Source organism: Grus americana, chromosome Z (genome assembly GCF_028858705.1).
Source record: "Grus americana isolate bGruAme1 chromosome Z, bGruAme1.mat, whole genome shotgun sequence".
In the NCBI taxonomy this organism is placed as follows: Eukaryota; Metazoa; Chordata; class Aves; order Gruiformes; family Gruidae; genus Grus; species Grus americana.
The window spans coordinates 53,736,433-53,758,426 of NC_072891.1; the positions used below are offsets into that span (position 1 = coordinate 53,736,433).

The 21,994-nt window shown below is 41.6% G+C and overlaps 1 protein-coding gene across 1 annotated transcript in view; it reads right to left on the reverse strand.

The window, feature by feature from the left end:
* Positions 1–21,994, reverse strand: part of PIGG (phosphatidylinositol glycan anchor biosynthesis class G) — a 101,280-nt gene that overhangs the window by 55,403 nt on the left and 23,883 nt on the right. Inside the window, exons 9-10 of the mRNA XM_054810491.1 lie at positions 13,058–13,515; positions 5,107–5,298 (exon numbers count right to left, since the gene is read on the reverse strand). Of these exons, the coding sequence (XP_054666466.1) occupies positions 5,107–5,298; positions 13,058–13,515 (650 nt within the window). The remainder of the gene's footprint in view (positions 1–5,106; positions 5,299–13,057; positions 13,516–21,994) is intronic.

The following is a 21,994-nucleotide window of genomic DNA, read 5'->3' on the forward strand; positions in this document are numbered from 1 at the left end:
ATCTTTGGTAATTCTGATGTAATTATTACCACGAAATATTCAAATATATTCAAGTGACTTAGAAGTAAAACTATAAGAAATAGCTTTGGACATCTGTCACTATTAAAGTGAAGTGTTAAGTGAAAACTGAAATTAACCAGTTGATGGAAATTCAGATAACAAAAAAATTTCTCAGCAAATGCACTACTATTGTTTTGTCTGTGTCAGTATGGTATATGTTCATCTTTTTCATTGCACAAAGTATCATTTTTAAAATAAACTCTGAGGAAAATGGAAGGCCAAATTACTTCCCTGCATTTTTTAATGTAGAGGTTATCTTAGTAAAGCCACAGAAAATGACACACATTTCAATTGCCTCTTCTTCCTCATCCACCTCACAGCAGCTGTCACATTCAGAGAGAACACTTATCTTCAGTAAAGGGTACAGAAAGGGGGTGTTTCAGAGCAAAGATCCTCCATCTTATAGAAGAAAGCATTAGGCACGTAAAATGCAGTCTGCCTACAACTTTTTCTCACGTTACACAAAACTACCTCTACCTTGCACCTGGATCTGGAGCTATTCCATGTCAAGAATATACTAAAGATACCTCTAGACACATTTAAAAGAAACTCCTGGGTTTGTTCCTGGCAACATTTTAAATAGGCTTTTACCATTTATCACCTCAGCCATCTAATAAAGATGAGCTAGCATCACTATGTCAACACATCAGCTAACATCTGAAATGTACTAACATGTGTCTACCATCTTTTTTGACATGCTGTATTAGGAGCCTTGCCAAAGATAACATGTTTGAGTAGTTAGCGATCTTGGGCAAACTATGTCTGCTATATTAGGCCTTGTACTTTAGGCTTGAGAAGCCCACATGTTAGCATGAGTAGCTGCTGCAAGGGACCATGCTGGAACCCCTGTGCTGGCCTGTGTTACCTGCTGGTGGGTGTCATGACAGAGATAACATTCTGATCTGGCACGAGTGGACACATGGGTTTGTTTTGGTTTCTTTGCGGGTTTGTTGGTTTTTTTTTTTTTTACACAAAATAAAAGGCATCATGGTATGGAAGGGAGGCAGAACCTCTTCACAGAGGGCAGCTGTGTGCCACAGCGTGCCATGGGAAGATTCTTCAGGGCTTTGACTGATGCTGCATGAAAGCAGGGTTCCCAGCATCTGAACACCATATCATTCTTATGTTGGGGGCCTCAGAGCTGCACGCAGTACTCCAGGTGGGATCTCTACAAGAGTGGAGTAGAGGGGCAGGATCACCTCCCTCGACCTGCTGATCACACCTCTTTTGATGCAGCCCAGGGCACGGTTGGCTTTCGGGCTGCAAGCGCACACTGCCAGCTCATGTTGAGCTTTTCATCAATCAGCACCCCCAAGGCCTTCTCCTCAGGGCTGATCTCAATCCATTCTCCACCCAGCCTGTAGTTGTGCTTGGGATTGCGCCGACCCACGTGCAGAGCCTTGCACTTGACCTCATTGAATTTCATGTGGTTTGCACAGACCCACCTCTCCAGCCTGTCAAGGTCCCTCTGGATGGCATCCCCTCCCTCCAGCATGTTGACCACACTACACAGCTTGACGTCGTCAGCAAACTTGCTGAGGGTGCGCTCGATCCCACTGTCCACGTCACCAACAAAGATGTGAAACAGTGCTGGTCCCAATACCGACCCCCGAGGAACCCCACTTGTCACTGGCCTCCACTTGAACATCGAGCTGTTGACCACAACTCTTTGAGTGCGACCATCCAGCCAACTCCTTATCCACTGAGTGGTCCATCCATCAAATCCCTGTCTCTCCAATTTAGGGATAAGGATGTCGTGCGGGACAGTGTCAAATGCTTTGCACAAGTCCAGGTAGATGACATCTGTCACTCTTCCCTTGTCCACCAATGCTGTAACCCCACTGCAGAAGGCCACCAAATTTGTTAGACATGATTTGGCCTTAGTGAAACCACGTTGGCTGTCACCAATCACCTCCTTATTTTCGATGTGCTTGAACATAGTCTCCAGGAGGATCTGCTCCATGACCTTGCTGGGCACAGAGGTGAGACTGCCTGGCCTCTAGATACCCTGGTCTTCATTTTTTCCCTTTTTAAAAATTGGGGTGATGATTCCCCTTTTGCAGTCAGCAGGAACTTCACCAGACTGCCAGGACTTCTCAAACATGATGGCGAGTGGCCTGGCCACTTCATCCACCAGTTCCCTCAGGACCTGCGGAAGAGTCTCATCAGGTCCCATGGACTTGTGCACCTTCAAGTTCCTTAAATATTCTCGAACCTGAGCTTCTGCTACGGTGGGTGGTCCTTCATTCTCCCAGTCCCTGCCTTTTCCTTCTCAGGTTTGGGTGGCATGGCTTGAGCCCTTGCCGGTGAAGACTGAGGCAAAAAAGTCATTGAGTACCTCAGCCTTCTCCATATCCCAGGTAACCAGGTCTCCTGTTTCATTCCAGAGTGGGCCCACATTTTCCCTCATCTTCCTTTTGTCACTGACATACCTATAGAAGCTTTTCTTGTTGCTCTTTACGTCCCTGGCCAGATTTAATTCTATCAGGGCTTTAGCTTTCCTAACCTGATCCCTGGCAGCTTGGACAATTTCTCTGTATTCCTCCCAGACTACCTGCCCTTGCTTCCACCCTCTGTAGGCTTCCGTTTTGTGTTTGACTATGCCCAGGAGCTCCTTGTTCATCCACGCAGGCCTCCTGGCGTTTTTGCCTGACTTCCTCTTTGCTGGGATGCATCGCTCCTGAGCTTGGAGTAGGTGACCCGTGAATACTAGCCAGCTGTCTTGGGCCCCTCTTCCCTCCAGGGCTTTGTCTCAAGGTATTCTACCAAGCAGGTCCCTGAAGAGGCCAAAGTCTGCTCTCCTGAAGTCCAGGGTAGTGAGCTTGCTGTGTGCCCTCCTCGCTGCCCTGAGGATCTTGAATTCCACTATTTCATGGTCACTGCAGCCAAGGCTGCCCTTGAGCTTCACATTGCCCACCAGCCCCTCCTTGTTGGTGAGAACAAGGTCCAGCATGGCACCTGTCCTCGTTGGCTCCTCTGTCACTTGGAGAAGGAAGTTATCGCTGACACATTCCAACTCGGGTTGTTATACAGGGAGCACGTCAGGCTGCCTTCCTCAGCTCCAGCATCTCTCCTGATGTGGGGGGGTCTTTCCTTTTCAGTCTGCAGAGTGGTGAAGCAGTTCTGCATGTCAGGCTTCAGGGGAAGTCTCTTCCTCCTGCTGGTCCTTGCAGTCTCAAGCTTCCATTCTTCTGCATTACTGGACCCCCTTCCTTCTCTGTGTACTGGTGGGGGAGTTTGTAGCTGTTTGGCTATGGGCTGTGGGTCCACTGCAGAGTGCACTTGCAAACATCTATCTAACTCCTTCTCATCCTCCCTGATGTTTCATAGCCTCCTGCAGCTCAGCCACCTGCTGCAGGAGGTACTCCACCTGGGCACACCTTTTGCAGGCAGGCCTGCCACCCATCCCTGCCCCAGGAGAAAGGTCTGGGCACATCCTGCAGCCTGAGGTCTGCACTGCAGCCTCTCCCTTCAGCAGCTCCATCTGGGTGGAGACATCGGCCACTGCTGGGGTAGATGGTGCAGACCCCCCAGCCCGAGCTGCAACCTTTGCTCTCAGATGAGTGCCCATCATTCTGCCTTGAGGGTCAGGTAGGATGGGTGCCATTGACCTGTCACAGAATGCCACCCCGTTGGTGGGTTATGTGAACTTCAAGACTCCCACTCAGCCAGTGGAATGCCCCTCCTTCGAAGAGGCACCCTCCCTGTGTGCCCTCCCTCACAAACTGCTGTGCCAACTGCCACGCCATGCTCTGTCTGCTCGCTGCGTTCACAGCACTCCTGGTGGCCAGTGCTGTCTGGTCTGCCTTATGTAGGTGTGGAGTGGCAACCGTGGCTCTGCCTGGGCAATGCCCGGGCCTCATCAGCATCTCCTGCGAGAGCTGCTGGCTCCTGGCAGGTCTCTCTGCTTCCCCTGGTGTCTCCTGGCCTCAGGAAAACCCTGTGTGGCAAGACCTGCTGCTCCGCTGTGGGCTGGGCCAGCTCCAGGGCAGCTCCCCTCACTGGCTTTCAGTATCTCTTCCTGACAGATCTTACTGAGATCCGGAAAGAGTCCTGTACCACACTTCCCGCCTATATGTCTAGATATACATACATAAAAATATTTTTTCTAAAACATGCCTTGTTAGAAAATTTGATCTATATTTCCTAAGATCTTCTCCTGCAGGTTTTTTTCCATCTCTGCACATCTTGTAAATCTCTGGCCCCTGACGAAGAAGCTCACACAGAAACCATTTGTATCTACATCAAAGTGAGCGTAAGAGAAAGTTTGTTACATCTTTACATGCTTTACAACTTCTCTTCCATGATCCCTTCCTCCTCATCAAATGTCCTAACTGACTCGGGAAGTTTTCCACAGCTCTCTGACATTTAGAAAAACTTGAGGCTGCAGAGCCAGGTACAATCCAAAAGTAAAAAGAATCATAAGAAAACTAAAGCCACTTAGCTACATTCCAAAAGTAGCTATTGGTGAAAGAGCTAATAGCTTCCTTACAGTTACAGACTAGTTCTATAAGAAACTTAACATCCACATAAAAATCCTTAGTATGCATTGTGCAGCACAGCCTAGACCTCAAGAAGGATTTGGTTACATCTTGAAAGGTCATATATTACAGAACACTCACCTGCAAAAGAAAGATAGGGAAAAGCGACTCTCCCAATTACCGCCAAAGCATTTTTCAAAACTAGGAAGTAGCTAAATGAGCTTAGCATGCACTCTGCTAAAGGTGGCAAGTACATCTAAAACAAGAGGAGATGGTGCATTTGGAGTTTCTTTGTAGCAAAAATACAGAGTATCACTATTAGATTTTCCTCATATTAATTCTTATCTGACCAGTTTCTGATCTGTCACAGTCAAAAGACATTTCATGGGGCTCAAAATTAGGCACACATCCCAAAACCAGAGTGCTGCCCACCTACAAAATAGAGTTTTATTCATAAAAATGTGATTCCAGCCTAGATATAATGTCCCCTCCCACCTCATCCCCTGATATCCAAAGTGTTAACACCTCTCTAGAAATAGATTTACATATCTGTTGATTAACTTACTTTGAAATATCTTTGCTGTCATGTTGCCATGGAAATATGACATTCCCAATAGATGCCCGGTAACTGTAGATTCCCAGGAGCCCAAGTGCCATAGCAATTTTTGAAGCCAGCGAGCATCTTCTTTGAACCAGAAAGAAGATCATAAGTAGGGAGACTGCAGCCAAGAAGGAGAGTTCAGATTTATGTTCAGAGCTGGAAAAAAACCCACAAAAAACCCCTTCAAATCACTGTAATTACTGCTAAACGCATTTGATAAAGCCTTAGCTACAGCACTGTATTTCCAAATTAATCACTGCACTGACATGTTACAAACTTTCCAAGAGGTATGGTAAAACAGTTTAGTATTTTTAGAAAAACAGGTTTATTAATGAGGTTTTCTATTCAAGCATGCATGTTTAAAAGTGTAATTACTGTGTTCCACCATAGGCAAGCTATTTTGTTAATTATGTAAAAACTGAGCTGCATATTGCATAACGGCAAAGGGTCTAATGCTTTTAAACTAGGCATTTGTAATTTATACATTTTGAAACAGTATATTTTGCTTATACTACAGCATTTCATTTTCTAGCATACAGCAGAAAATATTCTTGCACTACAGAATTAGAACTATTCTCCCTTTTTAAATAACTGCATATGTATTTGATTTGTTTAATTTTCGACATACAAAACATTACCTACCCAAAATAACCAGAAATATACTTGCATAGTTTAAAACATACACACGCAAACACATTAGCACAATGATTCTCTTATGCAACTGCAGAACCTTGCACTGGATCAATACATACAAGAGATAAAGACACAGAATTTGCATCATGGCCAAGAAGATTACAGATACAGTTTGTATGTTCCCCCGCATCCTAAATAGGTAACACTCATTCCAGAATCAAGGGTGTTTCACTGAGCATCTTGCCAACAGTATGTATTTAAATCTTCACTGATATCAATTAGCATTGCAAAATGTAATGGGGTAAAGATCTGCACTGAACCCCTACCATAGCTAGCTATGCAATTTTAGAAAGTCCACTGTAATCCAAGAATTGCTAACCCTTGCCTACTGCAAATATTCCCAGTATCCCAAATGACCCAGAACAGCTAATTTTGTTAGATTTACCTTCTGTTAAGAACACCACCTAGAGTGTGAAAGCCAAGGGCTCCATCTTCTGTCTTCCACACTTCAAAATGCCATGACAAAAGATCACTAACTTCAGCAAACTGACAATGAGCCTGGGCTGTTATCTGCATTAACTCTTACCATGCTTACGAAACTCAAGTTTTATATTTGATTTAATCAGAATTCTAGTACTTCAAACAGGTTTACTTTCCTATTCTGTAGTATATGCTTTATCAGGAGTTTGACCCAATAGCTGTTTCAGCTGTTGTGCTTGGAAAGTCACAGAGGAAAGGATACGGGGCAGAAGAATTGCCCTGTTAATTCTGCCTGCGGGACCCAGTCAAGCACTTTATACAAGTTAACAAGACTGCCAAGAGACACAGTATTCTCTGCAGGCCAGTAAGGTGAGAGAAATAAGAACTAGAACACTACTGGAGAGAAAATGTAGTCTTGATGTTTCTCCTCACCATTGTTCTTCCTCTGCAGGAGGAGGCAGTAGAAACAGTGAAGGGATTGCTGCAGCCACCTGTGAAGACAGTGCATGCACCATCTCTCATGATCAACACATGAAGAACTAATTTAGTAGCCACTGTACCTTTCAAATGAACCTTTGTAGAAAATTTCAGAAACTTTCAGGCCATATTTTCCTTGGCTGCATAATAAATTAGCACATATTTTGGAAGGGATTGTAGTTGCTCAACACAGAGTCCAGCCATTTAGCAAAGTTCTAAATGATTTTGAAATTCTACTCAGAAATTCAAGCATGAAATTGCTACTCTGATCTCAGCTGAAATGTAGCGGGTTTTGCGCAAACGACAAGATTGAAAGTGAAGAACCAATAGTTTCCTGAGAGAGAACCTGGGGAAGGGGAATGGGAAAAAAAAAGAGCTTCGGTACATGTTCTTACTATAACATCTATGGTCTACACTGTCATACTTCTGGTATCAGAATGAAGACTGAATACATTTCCTTCCACTGCTTTGACCTCACCTCACTACTGCAAATACAAGTAGAGTGAAAGGAATTATAAATGTGCACGATTCATATTTTATGTGGATAAAGCCTTTTTTAATTGTTTACTTTCATTCTACTATGTACAATAGAATACATAGGAGTCACATGGTATGCTAGCTTTGGGGGAAGGGCACTTGGGGATGGTTAAGTACATTATTAAAATAAAATATTATCATCTTCCCATGCTGCTGCTTCTCATCACTTCTCTTCAAGCTGACACTGCCATTGACAGCTTCGCCCCTTCCACAGTGAGCCACGAAGCAGCACTGGCACCTTCCAAGTATCAGTTCTGACCAAGATTAACAGCCAAATGAAGCTACCTGAATACCAACTAATTAAATAGAAAACCTGACTTCCAGGCAAATTTAGGGATTGCATGTTCTCTTCCACTTAATCTACTGTCTGATTTTCTTTTGCCCCCTTTCCCACCAAAGCCTTTTTTTTTGCCCTTGTAGCAGGTTTCACAGAGTCTCTCTGCAAATAACAAAGAACATTTTCCTTATTTCAGCGCTGTTGAATGCACTCCTAATAGCCAAATTCAACACACTAGAAATAGATTGATTTTCTATGGTTTGCTGCTTACGTTTTTCCATGCACAAACCTACACAATAGTCTCTTTGTCTCAAATGCTGAGCTCCTTAAGCACTGTCCAGATAAGCAAAATATTAGTCAGAGCATGAGCACAGATGTCTAAAAAGTCAATGCAAGGGATAAAAAGAAGAGGGTAGTTTGTTCATCAGTTTGTCTTAAAGACAAATTAGAAGGCTGCCTAGAAAAAACCTGAGCAGCTTTAACTCAAACTGAGAAGGGTACACATGATCTACGTAAGGTTCTAATTTCTTATTACTAAAAAATGTGCTATTAAGATATAACTATGCAAATTAAACACATACTAAAAATAGAGTAACAATCAACATTACAGACTAGCAATGCATTTTGGGAAGAGGAATAAGTGCTTTATGCAACTCAGCTTATCACCAACTTTTAATTTATGCTATAAGGAAAACACATCATCTCAATCCTGATCAAAACAGTAGGGAAACAGACATCTCTACCACTCTGTTCTCTTGTGAAGGAGAAGCAACAAAGACATTAAAACCTCCAACCAAAGAAAAGGCAAGCATGCTTGCCAAATAAGAATTCACAGATACTCTACAAAACCACGGGATGTACAAAGATTTAGTTGCATTGTTGCCTCATCTTTCCAAAGCTCGTCCAGTGAAACATCTCAGACCCAAGAACTCACCTACATCCCATCACTCAAGTCCAAAAACTGTGCACTTCAAACGCTGCTATTTGGGCAATCTTTTAACTCTATAAAGCAAGTGAAGTATATGTCAGCATGGTGACATATATTGTATTCTCCTGTTAGGCTAAAAACTTCTCCATTGACTCTTAAGACTCAGGATGTAGCCCCACAGCAGCCCAAGCCAACCTGTGCCAGGGCTGCCAAGGTTCTGCTCTTTCGGCTGCTCCCTAAACATGGCAGAAGTAGCTCCACCAGTGAAAGGGAGAAGGCAGAACTGTGGCACCCCAACGACACATTGTCTTAGCCTGCCACAGCACAGCACTCCACAATCTTTTTAAAGCCCCCAAAAGCAGAAGTTTGTGAATCATTACTTCTTTCTCAATCAGATTTGAAAGGGAAGTGGGTTTTTGTAATGAATGCTTGATAGTGGCAGAAAGAAAAAATGTTTATGTCCACAGCACTTCAAAAGATGCAGATACTACCACATTTGTTTCTACAGGAATTTCAACAGCAGCAGTGGTGGCTTGCAAACTCTTCCTGCATTCCTGTTACTAAGCCAGCCCAAGTGCCTGTGAAGCTGGACGGTAAACCAGAGTGGGAAGAGATCCATCTGAAAGCCAAGAGTTTTCCACCCTGTCTTGGGTTATTTTCCCAGCCACATCTATTGAACAATTTAGTTCTCCACACTGACAAAGCAACAGCTGTGCTGGTGTAATACAGAACCAGTAAGGGGAGGAGGAAGACAGCAGGTACCTTGCCTTGTAAGGCAAGAACTCCTTTAATATACCATGATAGTCAAACAAGCAATTGTAGCCTAAGACTAGAGCTGTAGGACCTTTTCTCCTCTACTTGCTTCAAGACTCAAGCAAATACGCTCAATGTGAAGCTATAATTTGGTGGGGAAGCACATGGAGCAATTCACCTGTAAAATTCTGAAGTTTTGATATGATATCTAGCTGCTGTACTTCAGCCCTACTGAAGGGGGATGCAAACAGCTTTAATAATAGGGTTGCAATGGCTTTATGAAGGGGAAGTAATACTTAATCAACCTAACAGACTTCTGTGATGAGATGGCTAGCTTGGTGGAAGAGCAGAGAGCAGGCAATGTTTTTTATCTTGGCTTTAGCAAGGCTTTTAATACCATCTCCTGTAACATCCTTACAGGCAAAATGATGCAGTCCAGGATAGGAAAGTGGACAGTGAGATGGATTGAAAACTGGCTCACAGGGTTGTCATCAGCAGCATGAAGTCCACCTGGAGGCCAGTCACTAGTGATCAACCCCAGGGCTTGACACTGGGGGCTGATACTGCTTAACATCTTCATTAATGACCCAGACAACAGGGCAGAGTGCCCCCTCGGCAAGTCTGCACACGATACAGAATTGGGAGCAGTGGTTGATACAGCAGATGGGTCTGCTGCTACTCAGAGGCACTTCAGCAAGCTGGAGAAATGGTTCACCTTATTAAATCCAACAAGGGGAAGAGGCAAGTCCTGCACCTTGGAACAAACAGCTACACAAATCAAGACAGATAGAGGACTGATCATCTTTTTAGAGATGGCTCTGAGCATCCTGGTGAACACTGAGTTGCCCATTAGCCAGCAATGTATCCTTGAGCAAAGACGACCAACAGCATTTGGGGTTGCATTATGAAATTATTATCAGCAGGTTGAAGAAGGTGTTTCTTCCCCTGTACTCAGCCCTGTCTCCAGGTATGGGTTAACCAATACAGGGAAAAACATGGACATATTGGAGCAAGCACAGCAAAGGACTAGGAAAATGATGATAGGATTGGAGCATCTGTCATACAAGGAGAAACTCAAAGCACTGGGACTGTTTAGCCTCAAGAAGAGAAGGCTCAGTATGGATCTTACCAGCCTCATTGGAGGTGGAGAATTATAGAATGGTTTGGGTTGTAAGAGACCTCAAAGATCATCTAGTTCCAACCCCCTGCCACGGGAAGGGACACCCTCCACTAGACCAGGATGCCCAAAGCCCCATCCAGCCTGGTCTTGAACACTTCCAGGGACGGGGCCTCCACAAATTCTCTGGGCAACCTGGTCGAGTGCCTCACCACTCTTAACAGTGAAGAATTTCTTTCTAACATCTGATCTAAATCTACCCTCCTTTAGCTTAAACCCATTACCCCTTGTCCTGTCACTACACTCCCTCATAAACAGTCCCTCTCCAGCTTTGCTGCAGGCCCCTTCAGGTACTGGAAGGCTGTAATTAGATCTCCCCAGAGTCTTCTCTTCTCCAGGCTGAACAACCCCAACTCTCTCAGCCTGTCCTCATAGGAGAGGTGCTCCAGCCCTCTGATCAACTTCATGGCCCTCCTCTGGACTCGCTCCAACAGCTTTCTTGTACTGGGGCCCCCAGAGCTGGACGCAGCACTCCAGGTGGGGTCTCAGAAGAGCGGAGTAGAGGGGCAGGATCACCTCCCTTGACCTGCTGGTCACACTTCTTTTGATGCAGCCCAGGACATGGTTGGCTTTCTGGGCTGCAAGTGCACACTGCCAGCTCATGTTGATCTCATGTTGAGCATATCCTTCTCTCTGGTGCCCAGCAAAAGGACAAGAGGCAAAGGACAGAAATTGAAACAGAGGAAATTCTGTTTAAACAGAAGGAAATTTGGAGGGGTGGGGAGCAGAAGAAAACAGGTTGCCCAGAATAGTTATGGAGTCTCCATGCTTGGAGACATCAAAGACCCAGCTGGACAAGGATCTGAGCAATCTGTTCCAGATCACTCTGCTCTAAGTAGGGGGATTGAACCAAATAGTTTCCAGAGGTCCCCTCCAACCTGAACCATCCTGTGATTCTGTTTTCAATATATGGATATGAATTCTGCAAAACATGCCAATTCCAATTCACCGGAGAAAAAAAAAAAAAAAGAAACACAAAAATAGCCTCCTTCCTCCCTTCTCCCCCCTTCCTCCCCAACAGAAAAAAAAAGACTAAGCCAGAACAGGTGTAAACCACCTTGGTTTACCCAAATGGGTTGCTTGAAAGCTCCTGAGAAGCAATAGTGTTAGAGCTGGACATACAGGATTTCCCAGCTTTTGTTATAAATCAGGAAGCCCTAGAAGCACACCTGCTGTAGCTGCAGACTACATTCTACCTGTGCTACCTCCCTCAGTCCCCACAGCCCAATGGTGTAACAGGTTTTCTGCTCTATAGGCATACCTAGCACCAGGAAATCAGAGGTGGGAACACACTTAATTGAGAGAGGAACTTTGGAAGTAAAGTCCAGGCATGCAGACACAATTTTTAGAAGGCTCCTAACATTTCCAAGGTCAGTAAACTTTCCTGGGGGACAATATGAGCAAAAGCACATCTCGGAAACAAATGCAGTTTTTCAGCTGCAAGAATATCAAGTCCTTGTTTCATGGCATTGTAGCACTAGTACACTCAAAAGAAAAAGGCTGACAGTCTGAAGAAGACATCTGGTTTACTTATTGGGCAAATAAATCTTTGGAAGATGCTCAGGATTAATTATAAAAATCCTCCCAGTCACACCAAATCACACATAATCCTGCTCACACACTGGCTTAGCTCATAATGAAGGAGTTCTCTATCATGTGTACTTAACGCTGGGAATATGGCATTCCTTCCTCAATTCCTGACCTCATCTCAAGAGGAGGAATGTATGGCAAAAGCTTTGGTATAGAACAACTGCTATAATGCGATAAACTCCCTCATAATTCATGTCTTTCAGCACTCATGCCTGTCACAGCAATTAGCATTTTATCTGTGAGGCTGCCAATAAGTAACAAGTCTCATAGTAGTTCATTTGCTCATGTTGCTATTAATGAATGATGAATGACATTTCATCCACGTGTTGTAAGATACTGGCAAGAAATCTCTTTATCTTACACAGCACAGCCTCCCCATCTGCTGTCTGCAAAACATTGACTAGTCAGTCACAAGGTGTTGCTTCTCCATCCACCAGCTGAAGTACAGAAGACAGTTCAAATATCAAGTACTTTTTAGCACTGAATAATGGCTGTAGTTCTTCACAATACTAAAAGGTAGCAGACCTTCTCCAGTGTACTTCAAGCTGTAAAAAAATCCCTTTCTTGTTTATCATACTGCACTTGAAAAATTCCTTCAGTTTTCCACCCACACGTTAAATGTCTGTGATAGACAAGGAAGAATTCTATATGCAGCATCTTCTCCTGCAACTTCATGAAGTTTGGAATTGAGCAGAACGTTCTGCCTTAATTTCAAGGGTTTAATTCTATTAAGTGATTTGTAATTTCCCAAACCAGACACTGTTGACTTTCACATGGAAAATATTTACTTTTTGCCTCTGATAAACCTATCATGTATAATTGGCATTAATTACATAAGTCATGGTGCAGGGCAAAGATATAAACTACTGATAGTACACAAGGAATTACTCCTGCATTAAATAGCAGTGAAAAATTCCTTATGTTACTTCACTGTTTACCCACTTTGCATGTTTACAGCACTTTCTAAACAGAGACTGTATAGAAATGTATACATATTTCACCAAATGAAACATACATTAATTTTTACTAAGACAGAAAGTATAACAATAAATCAGATACCCACCTTGTCAGCCAGTGTCCAAAGTCTGGCCGATGAGCCCACTGGACGCCTGTCTGATTCAAGGATCGAAGCAGCCGACAGCAAATGAGTATGATCCATGGACTCGCTAAACTTATCCACTTATCCGATCCTTTTATGAATTCAGCTGAAGAGGTGGCCTTGCCCAATTTTGAATTATCTGCTGCTGGAATGTCTATATTCTTGCACTCAGAGGCTTCTCTGATACCATCAAAATTTTGTTTCACAGTGGTGCTATGTTGAGGGTCACATTCTTTCAGAAGAAAATTATTTCTACAAAGTTCCTGACACAGCACCAAACAAAGCGTATTGATAAGAAAATACCAGGTTTGATGTTCCTCTTCTATAAAACTGCTTGCCCCCAAACTCAAAACATGGCCAATTGTTCCAGCTAGAATCAGCACATCTATTTCTGACCAGCTAGAACTGGACAGAACTGGATTCTGCAAAAAAAAAAGTATATAAAAATTGTTGAAAGTGTATAAAAATTTCACTTGTTTAAACATTCATAGTGTGCTTACAGCAATTTCCTCTAAGAAAACAAAATAAACAGAGAGACAAGTTATTCCTATCTTGACAAATCCCAAAAAAATTTCAAAGAATCATTTTTGTGTAGCCTATTAAGCTAGCATTACAACATAATCATACTGTTTAAAATGACATTCTGTTTAAGGGAAAAAACTTCTCTATCAATAATCATCACAACTGTACAGATTAAGATTCCCTACCAGCATGTGACAGAAGGTTTGAAACAACCTCACTGCACATTTGTAGAAGTAAAAATAGAAATCCTGCAGAAATCAAATGAGATACAGATAATAGGTAATTTTCTAATAGTTTAAATCTATGCTACCCTCAACTCAGTACAATGACATCCTTCACTACGCAAATTAACAAAAGTTACTTGCAGACAGTCTGATGGCACCCCTCAACCTTACTTAGCTTGAAATGTGTCTTTCATCAGAAAATCTACTTTAAACCTTATCCATCTATTATCTACTTTACACACTGTTCCTATCTAAAACCATAATATTCTTTGCCTAATGCCTCCATTAGTTCGATCTCCTGTTCACAGCAGCTACTTGCAATTGCCTCATTGTCACACCCCTCGACGATATGGCTAAAAAAAGAGTGTAAGGGCATGTGGGAGGTGAGAGCATCTGGTTCATTGACATTATCAGGTAAAGGACCTTTTCCGCTCACAGGGAATACGAAGTAACAGGGAAAGCCATAAAAAGACCACAAAGAGACACAAACCTGATAAGTAAGCACTAAGGGAGATCATAAAGATGACCAAAACTCTTCAGCCATTAATTGACAGGCCATTAAGAAACCACAGGCATAGCTCTGAAAAGCATCAGCCTGGACTTTGTAACAGATAAGGGGGAAGCGATGGAACATGAGTATTATGGATATCTGAGGGCGCCTGTGGATCTACGCAAACTCATTAAGCAATACTTCAGGAAAGTGTCAAAGGTGGGGGAAAGGGGGTGGGGAGGAACAGGCTGGAGGCAGGGGGCAAAGTGAGAGGAGGAAGGATAAAGGGGCCAGAGTCACATAAAGCAGGCACCAGTCAGCGTTTCTCTGACTGAGCCCTGTGCCTGATCACTGCTTTCTATCCTGTCTTATTAAATCCTCTCCTGTCTTTCTGTGCAACTCCACTCTCTGTCCCACCTGTGGGTGCTGCAAGGTCTCACTGCAAGTAACTGGGGACAAGCTTGCATGCCAGCAACTTGAGACAGAGTGAGTAAAAGCAAATGCCAGCACCTCAAGCGGGAATAGAGGTCTTTGGACCCACACACCTGTAGTGCCAGGGCCTGCAGAGCATGAGGGTCCACATGCCAGAGACCAAAGTGGGAACCACAGGCCGTGGGGACTGTGTGCCCAAGGTGCGCCAGCAGCTGGAGGTATCAGAGTGCAAGAGAGGTTAGGGTGTCAGCAACGGGAAAAGCAACTATGCATCACCAAGCCTGTAGGTCTGCATCAGAAACTGGAGGCCCCAGAGTGCATGCCTATGTGTGAGAGGTCAAAAGGGCACTGACTGGAGGGACCTCTGTCTGTTTAACTTCTCAAAGCCTGAGCCAGAGGTGGGGACAGGAGCCCAGGCTGGGCATGCACAGCTAGGCTCCAGCAGCAAGGCCAGGACAGATGCCCCAGCCCTGGAGGGCACTGGAGCCAGCAAAGGCTTCCTAACATACCTTAACACATGGTGTTACATACTTGCGAAGCATTTTGGGAAAGGCACTGTCAAAAATCATCCTTTACCATTTTATTTTCTCATTATTTTTTCCTCTATTAGAGAATATGAAAGACTATCTCTTAAATTGCTATTTTAAACACCTGATAAATAACAACTTAAAAGCCAAATCAAAACTACTGCATGCCATTTTTACTTCAGAACAAAGAGCTCTGAAACTACTTTCACGTTAGTTTCTCTAACTGCACATTTCAACCGCATCATCCTCCTACATTTGACCTTCTGAACAAACTTTAAAAAAACGCCTTGAATATTCATACAGATAAATCTCACAGAGAACATACGCACATTGAAAGATGCACAGTGCATTATGATTCCTGAACTGTTTAAATCATTTGTAAGAATAATATAGAAACTCACTTATCTTAGAGCAGGTAACAATAAAGTGGGTGTACACAATGCAAATATTCCTGAGCATCTTAGATGCAAGTCTCACTTATGCTTAAGATTTACTGACAGCAGCATATGTATTTTTGTTCAATAAGCGAGATCATGTAGTATGGAGAGGACAACAAACACACTTGATGCAAGAAGCTAGTTAACACTATCCGGAATTTTGCTTTGAGGAAAACAACTTCTGCAAAATCAAGATTTCATAAGATCTATGGGAAAGAATGCAGAAGGTATAGTTCAAGTTATCACTTATTCACATCACCTCCTTTTCTTGTGTTGTTAAAGAAATATATTACACAAAGGTCACTTCACTTAAAAAAACCCCCACCAAACACACAAACAAAACCAACAAAAAATTCCCATGAGGTTACACACAACAATATAACAATATCAGGGGAAGAAACCACTAAAACCTTAGCACAAGAAGAGTCATAATGTGTAAAACTGCCCAGGCCCAACCTAAATTTACTAGCATTTGAAATTTCTGTGGTGTTCTAAAGACCACTCCTGTTTGGTTTAGTATTCTACTCTGCAAATCAAATACCATAAGATACATTCTGGAACAAAAGGATAAGGTAGAGATGTAGTCCGTGCAGAGACCAAAGACCATGAAATTCACAAAGCTGAAAGAAGAACAGTACATTACTAAACTACAGAAAGTTTAAATTCCAGTAATTCCATCATGCTGACCTTAAAGCTCTTGGCTAACTAAATAATGAGGGAGCATGTAAACACTGTTTGCAGAGACAAAGGAATCTGAGATCCTCAACAAATGGGAATGAACCAGTCTTCAACACAATTGGTCTTCTTTATAAGACATAACATAAAATCTATATAAGGATTGCTCTCTTGTATCTGGTTGTTGTCAGCACTGATATGAAAACTGAAGATGTGAGGTATTACCAATGGCGAACATGCAAAAGCCTCATGAAAATGATGGCATTAGTGTGAAATGTCCCAGTGTCAGAAATCTGTATTTCTTGTCTGCTTGTCTGATTCTCACAACTCCAGTGAAAAAAGAAAAAAAATACTGCTATATTTACATCAAAGGGTTAAAGTCCAATGGCATTTATTGATAAACCACATTTCAGACCAGAGTTAGTCACGATGTAAAATGAAAAATTATCCTGCAAATTATAATCTCCCGAGCCATCATGATCTAAGAAATACTGAAAATAGCTTCATCAAGTTTTTCTAAATTTATTGGTAATCCCTCACATATGAACTGTGTCTTAATTACTTTTTAGATCTGGTTTACAGAGACAGAAATGTAGGTCCTACTCTGATATTCACAGCTCTGTCTTTCTAGCTGCTGAACACCTCCAACCCTCAGGAACTCAGTAGGCACTCCAGATACTAAAAGACTTGCACGACTTGCACCAACATCTGGGCAAACAAACTTAAAACAGAATCTTTGGTTAAGAAATTTATAATGCCAGGCTTTCAATTTAAGCCTATAATCTGCCAAAGCCAAGGTAGCTTTAACATTTGATGTATCAGCATTAGTAATTAAGTAATACAGAAACTGACCTCTTTGGCCTATCGTTGAACATACCTTGCTAGCTTGCAGAAGTGCCAGTACATAAACAGTGGAATATATGCATCTCTGCCCGTTAAACTTACATTTCCTTCACTCTGAAATAAAACCTCCTGTAGTCTACCTTCTGGGTCCAATTCCACTTATGTGACTTCTTTACAGTTGAGAGTAAAGCTCTTTTTCACAAAAATTAACCATCCATGGTTAATGCCTAAGGAATTTTACAATCACTTTTCAGATGAGAAACATTTTATTTTTCATGTCCACCATCACCCAAAATTTAAATACTTATCATTCTGTTCCCTGCACCCAGTCTTGATTCCCAATGATGGTAACCTCCCTATGACAGAGTACAACAGTACTACACTTGCTCCTGCATTTTCACAGCAGTTTGAGATAATTTTTGAAAGCTACCCAGTAAAGGTACTATCCAATCACCTTTTATTTTTTAACAATTAAAAAAAAATATTTAGGTACAATTGCATAAAAATGTTTTATTGTTCAATTCAGTAAAGAATATCACACAGAAGAGGAAAAACAAAAATATTTTAACGTGAACAAGGTATTTTAAAATAAACAGGAAGAGGGACATTTTGTTTACATAACTAAAAAAACCTATAATTCTGCACAATGAAAATTCTCAAAAACATATTTGACAGGCTTTAACTTTTGTGTTCTCTTTTCAAAAAATACTGGTATTGATTTCTATCAGAAATAGGAAAAAAAATATACATCTAGTAGTAGTAAATAGTGTACTTAAGTCAACTACCAAGCAATTAGAGTGAAGCTATGAACAAGAAGCTAAAATTTTTGACGATTTTCTGGAATTCATAAAGGGCTGCAGAACTATTTAAAGCCTGAAGTGTCATTAAAAGAAGGGACTGGTGCTGCTAGAAACATAGTAATCAGAACCTATAAATAACAGTCAGGAAGCAGATGCTAACACTGCCTGCAATGGTCTTCAGAAAATTCATGAACTTGGTAATCAGTTTCTATATTCAGCCATAGTGGAAAAAAAGCATTACAAATGGGAAGCACTTCAGAGAAATCTTTAGATGTGAACGGAAACAATTTGAAGGAAAAAAGCTCTGAAGCCATTAGCAGGAGAGCTTATCTTAATTACTTTTAAAATACCTACATTTTATCATATAGCATGAGACTAGAACAGGTTTTTAGCTTTTTTAACTGGCAAGACCCTGATTCAGGATTCTACTCCTGCCATCAGAAGAGCAGGGCTTCAGAGCTTCTTCAGAAGTGGAGCCCATACGCAGATTCGCACTGTGGAGATGCACAAGGTCAGAGACACTTGAATTCAGACAGCATAAGTAATAGTCCTAACACAGAAGTCCCTTCCAGACCAACACACAGCATATACAGAAAACCAGCTTCTTCCCCAAAGTCTAGGTATTCTACTGGAAAAGGGGATGGAAGGTGGGACATGAATGTTTGTGAATTATAGTGTTTGTGCCCCAGTTACCAGTAAATAACCTCTCACATCCACACTGCAATCAACACCAGATTATCCACTGCTCCTTTCACATTCTCCAGGCTTTATCTTTGTATAAGCAGCCACCTGCAAAAAAACCCCACCACACCATTCTGCAACAGCCCTGAGACTGGTAAAAATGTAAATCAAATCCAGATCACTTCTTTTATACGTGTCTGGAATGGAGGTAGTTACTAACTAAACCTACAAAATATTTCAAGCTTGCTTTGGAACTTGACTAGAGACAGCAAAGCCTATCTGACTGATGAGATGAGATACATATCCAGCAACCCAGTCACCTATGGAATAGCATTGAAGATGGGATGATGAAAATGGATTTCTACAGGTCTGGATACAAAGTCACGTCTGCCTCAACCAGAATTACTATTGCCTACACTTCATAAGACATACTTCAGCTTCCCACATTTTCAGATATGTCTCAGGTAGGATATGAGCACAGACAGACCTGAGGTGGAGAATCCAGTATTTTTTATTTCTATCTGTCCCACCACTGGAAAAACAAACACATACAAACCTTTGGGAAAACATTGCTGAAAACATCCTCATTCATGTATTATCAACTTGAAGCAGATGATCTGATCATCTGCTGGTATGTCCCAGCTAGGTAAAACTCCAGAAAACATGTATGCACCAATTTCAGATACTCCCCCACCCTTCTAGTTCAACCAGGAAATGCTTGAACTGATAACTGTAGATATTTTCAAAGGTGACGTGAAAATAAGCATTTTCACATCCAAGAGACACTGACCGATCCCTGTCCTAAAATGACACAAGTGTTATTGCCAGTGACACCAAGTTTCACTTGTAAATAAAAAGGGGTTTTTTCTACTTCTTGAATTCCAGATGGTCTCATAATTGGTACCAAAGAGGAAAAGGAGATAAGCTGCTGCTGAAGCATCCTTCTTCAAGCAACAGAGGATTGAATCTAAAGCCCCAACATCAACCAGGGAGAAAGCTCCAGCTGCTGTGGTCTCATACGCAGAATGTGGTGTGCTGGAGGAAAAGATATGAAACTGGACACAGTATCCTGGATATAATTTCTAATCAGTTTGCCTGGATTTGCTCAGTTTGTCCTCATAGGCAGATGTACAGACACAGCAGGAGTAGGGAAGGAAGGCAACTGAAATAGAAGGGATAGATAAAGAGTTCTCACACATACTTCTGTCCATGCTCCCTAGGCATAACTGACCAGGTGGAATCATCAGAAATGGCCAAAAGATTATGGGTATGGAAATGGCAATTCCTCATCTAAAGTTCCTAAGAAAGATTAATTCTAAAAGTGAACCAGCATGGATTATATGGGTGCTTCTTTTTATGTGTTTGTTCCTTGAGGAATTATTTGCCTCCATCAGGGACCTAGCAATTAATTCCTTTCATAAGAAAAGCATTTCCACCCAACTCAGGTTTTGAATACCAGGAGACATTTTGCAACTGCTGCTGTGATCACTGACAGACCAGCTGTATTAGCAATATATAAGCCATCTGCAGGAAGTTGATCACCCCAGCACAGCAGCTGTCTCTCACCAACAAGCATGAAAACATGCCAAGAACAAACAGGAATGAAACCCTAAGACTCAGGCCAAACTAAAAAGGCAGAGTTTGTACCTATCAACCAATACTTGGTAACAGCCTATTCTAAATTTAGTAATAGCCAAGGAATAGCAGCATTTTCATAGATTCCAATCTGATCTAGTAGGAGAGCATTTTTCCTAGGTCATATAAAGTTACTTTAAAGTTACTCCTACAGTAGTGGGTGTCACAAGGAATTAACTCATCTTTAGCCATATAACAAAGATTTCTGGTTACAGATAGACTGAATTGCTTTGAGACTATCAACCTGGAGGAGAAAGCTATAATCCACTGTCATTGCTCTCAACTCTGTTGTAGTGGAATGTCTGTAAATTATAAGCAGGTCTAGACAGTCATATTTTTTTAGATTATTACTGTTTGCTAGAATTAGAAAAACTGGTAACAATTAAGATGAAAAATGAGCTTGTCTTCCGTAGTTGTATTTGTTTATCATTGTACAGCAAGTAAATGTTAAGTTTCTACAGAATACATTGGATTGTTAATTATTATTTCAAGACCATATTCTTTTACTTTTTCTAAGAATAATTTCTACCTTGTTTACAATAAAATACAGAAAGCTGATGAAGACCCTAAGTAGAATAACTCAGAAATGGCAGAAGCGAACCGAGTCCATTTACAGACCAGCATGTCCCTAAGTACCAACAGTGTTAACAAACTGTACAACTAGACATCTCATTCCGTAGATTTCTCCATTCACATTGAGTAATTTTACTTTTTTCTTTTATTTGCCTTTAAAAAAAAAAAAAACCACACAGGCAACACTAGCTTTGGCAGCAAAACATTAACACTACTTTGACACAAAAATTTTCAGCACCAAAAGCAAACTGTGATTTACCCTTACAAAGACTCCTCTGTTAGCAGCTATACCCAAGATTAAACATCTTTCCCTGATTTCATTAGGCACACACTGTTAGCTGATCTTTTACTCTATTTTAGTCTATCTAAATGATCAACAGACACATCTAAATCTTATGTGGCTGATAAATATAAACATAAGAACAAAACACCATGTTCTATCAAAAATTCCCTTTTTAATCACTTTCAATACTCTTAAATGAATTGCACTGAAGAAAATTGAAAAGGGGGGGGGGGGGCGAAAAAAAGCTGTCTTCAGGGGAGAAGGGTATTTCTTTTAGTCCAAGGCTTCTCTCAGAAAAGCAGCATTTCCAAGAAGGAATAACACAAATTCAGAAATTACAGAAACAAAATTACAAACTGCTATAGTTTGAATAATAAAAATCAGCAGTCTTACTTCATTGTCCCACACCACAAAAAAAGGCACTAAAATCCCAAACGTGATTCAAAGAAACCCACACTGACAAAGGACTGTACCGCACAGAGGTTGCACCATTGAATAGAGCACTAAGAGCATTGAAGTTACTGAATTTCAGAAACCTTTGAAAGATATGACTAATGAGCATCAGAAAAAACAGCTAGAAGCTGATTCTATGGTGTGACTGACAGTTCTTGGTATACTAAGTTTCACAGTGAAAGAAAAGTAAGACATTGCAAATTCTATTTCCTTGGAATTACCTGAATTCTATTCAATACAACAATAAAACTCATCAAGTACTTTACAGAAGGTAACTACTCACACAACTGAGAACGTTTCTGAGCATTCCAAGATCGTAACAAACT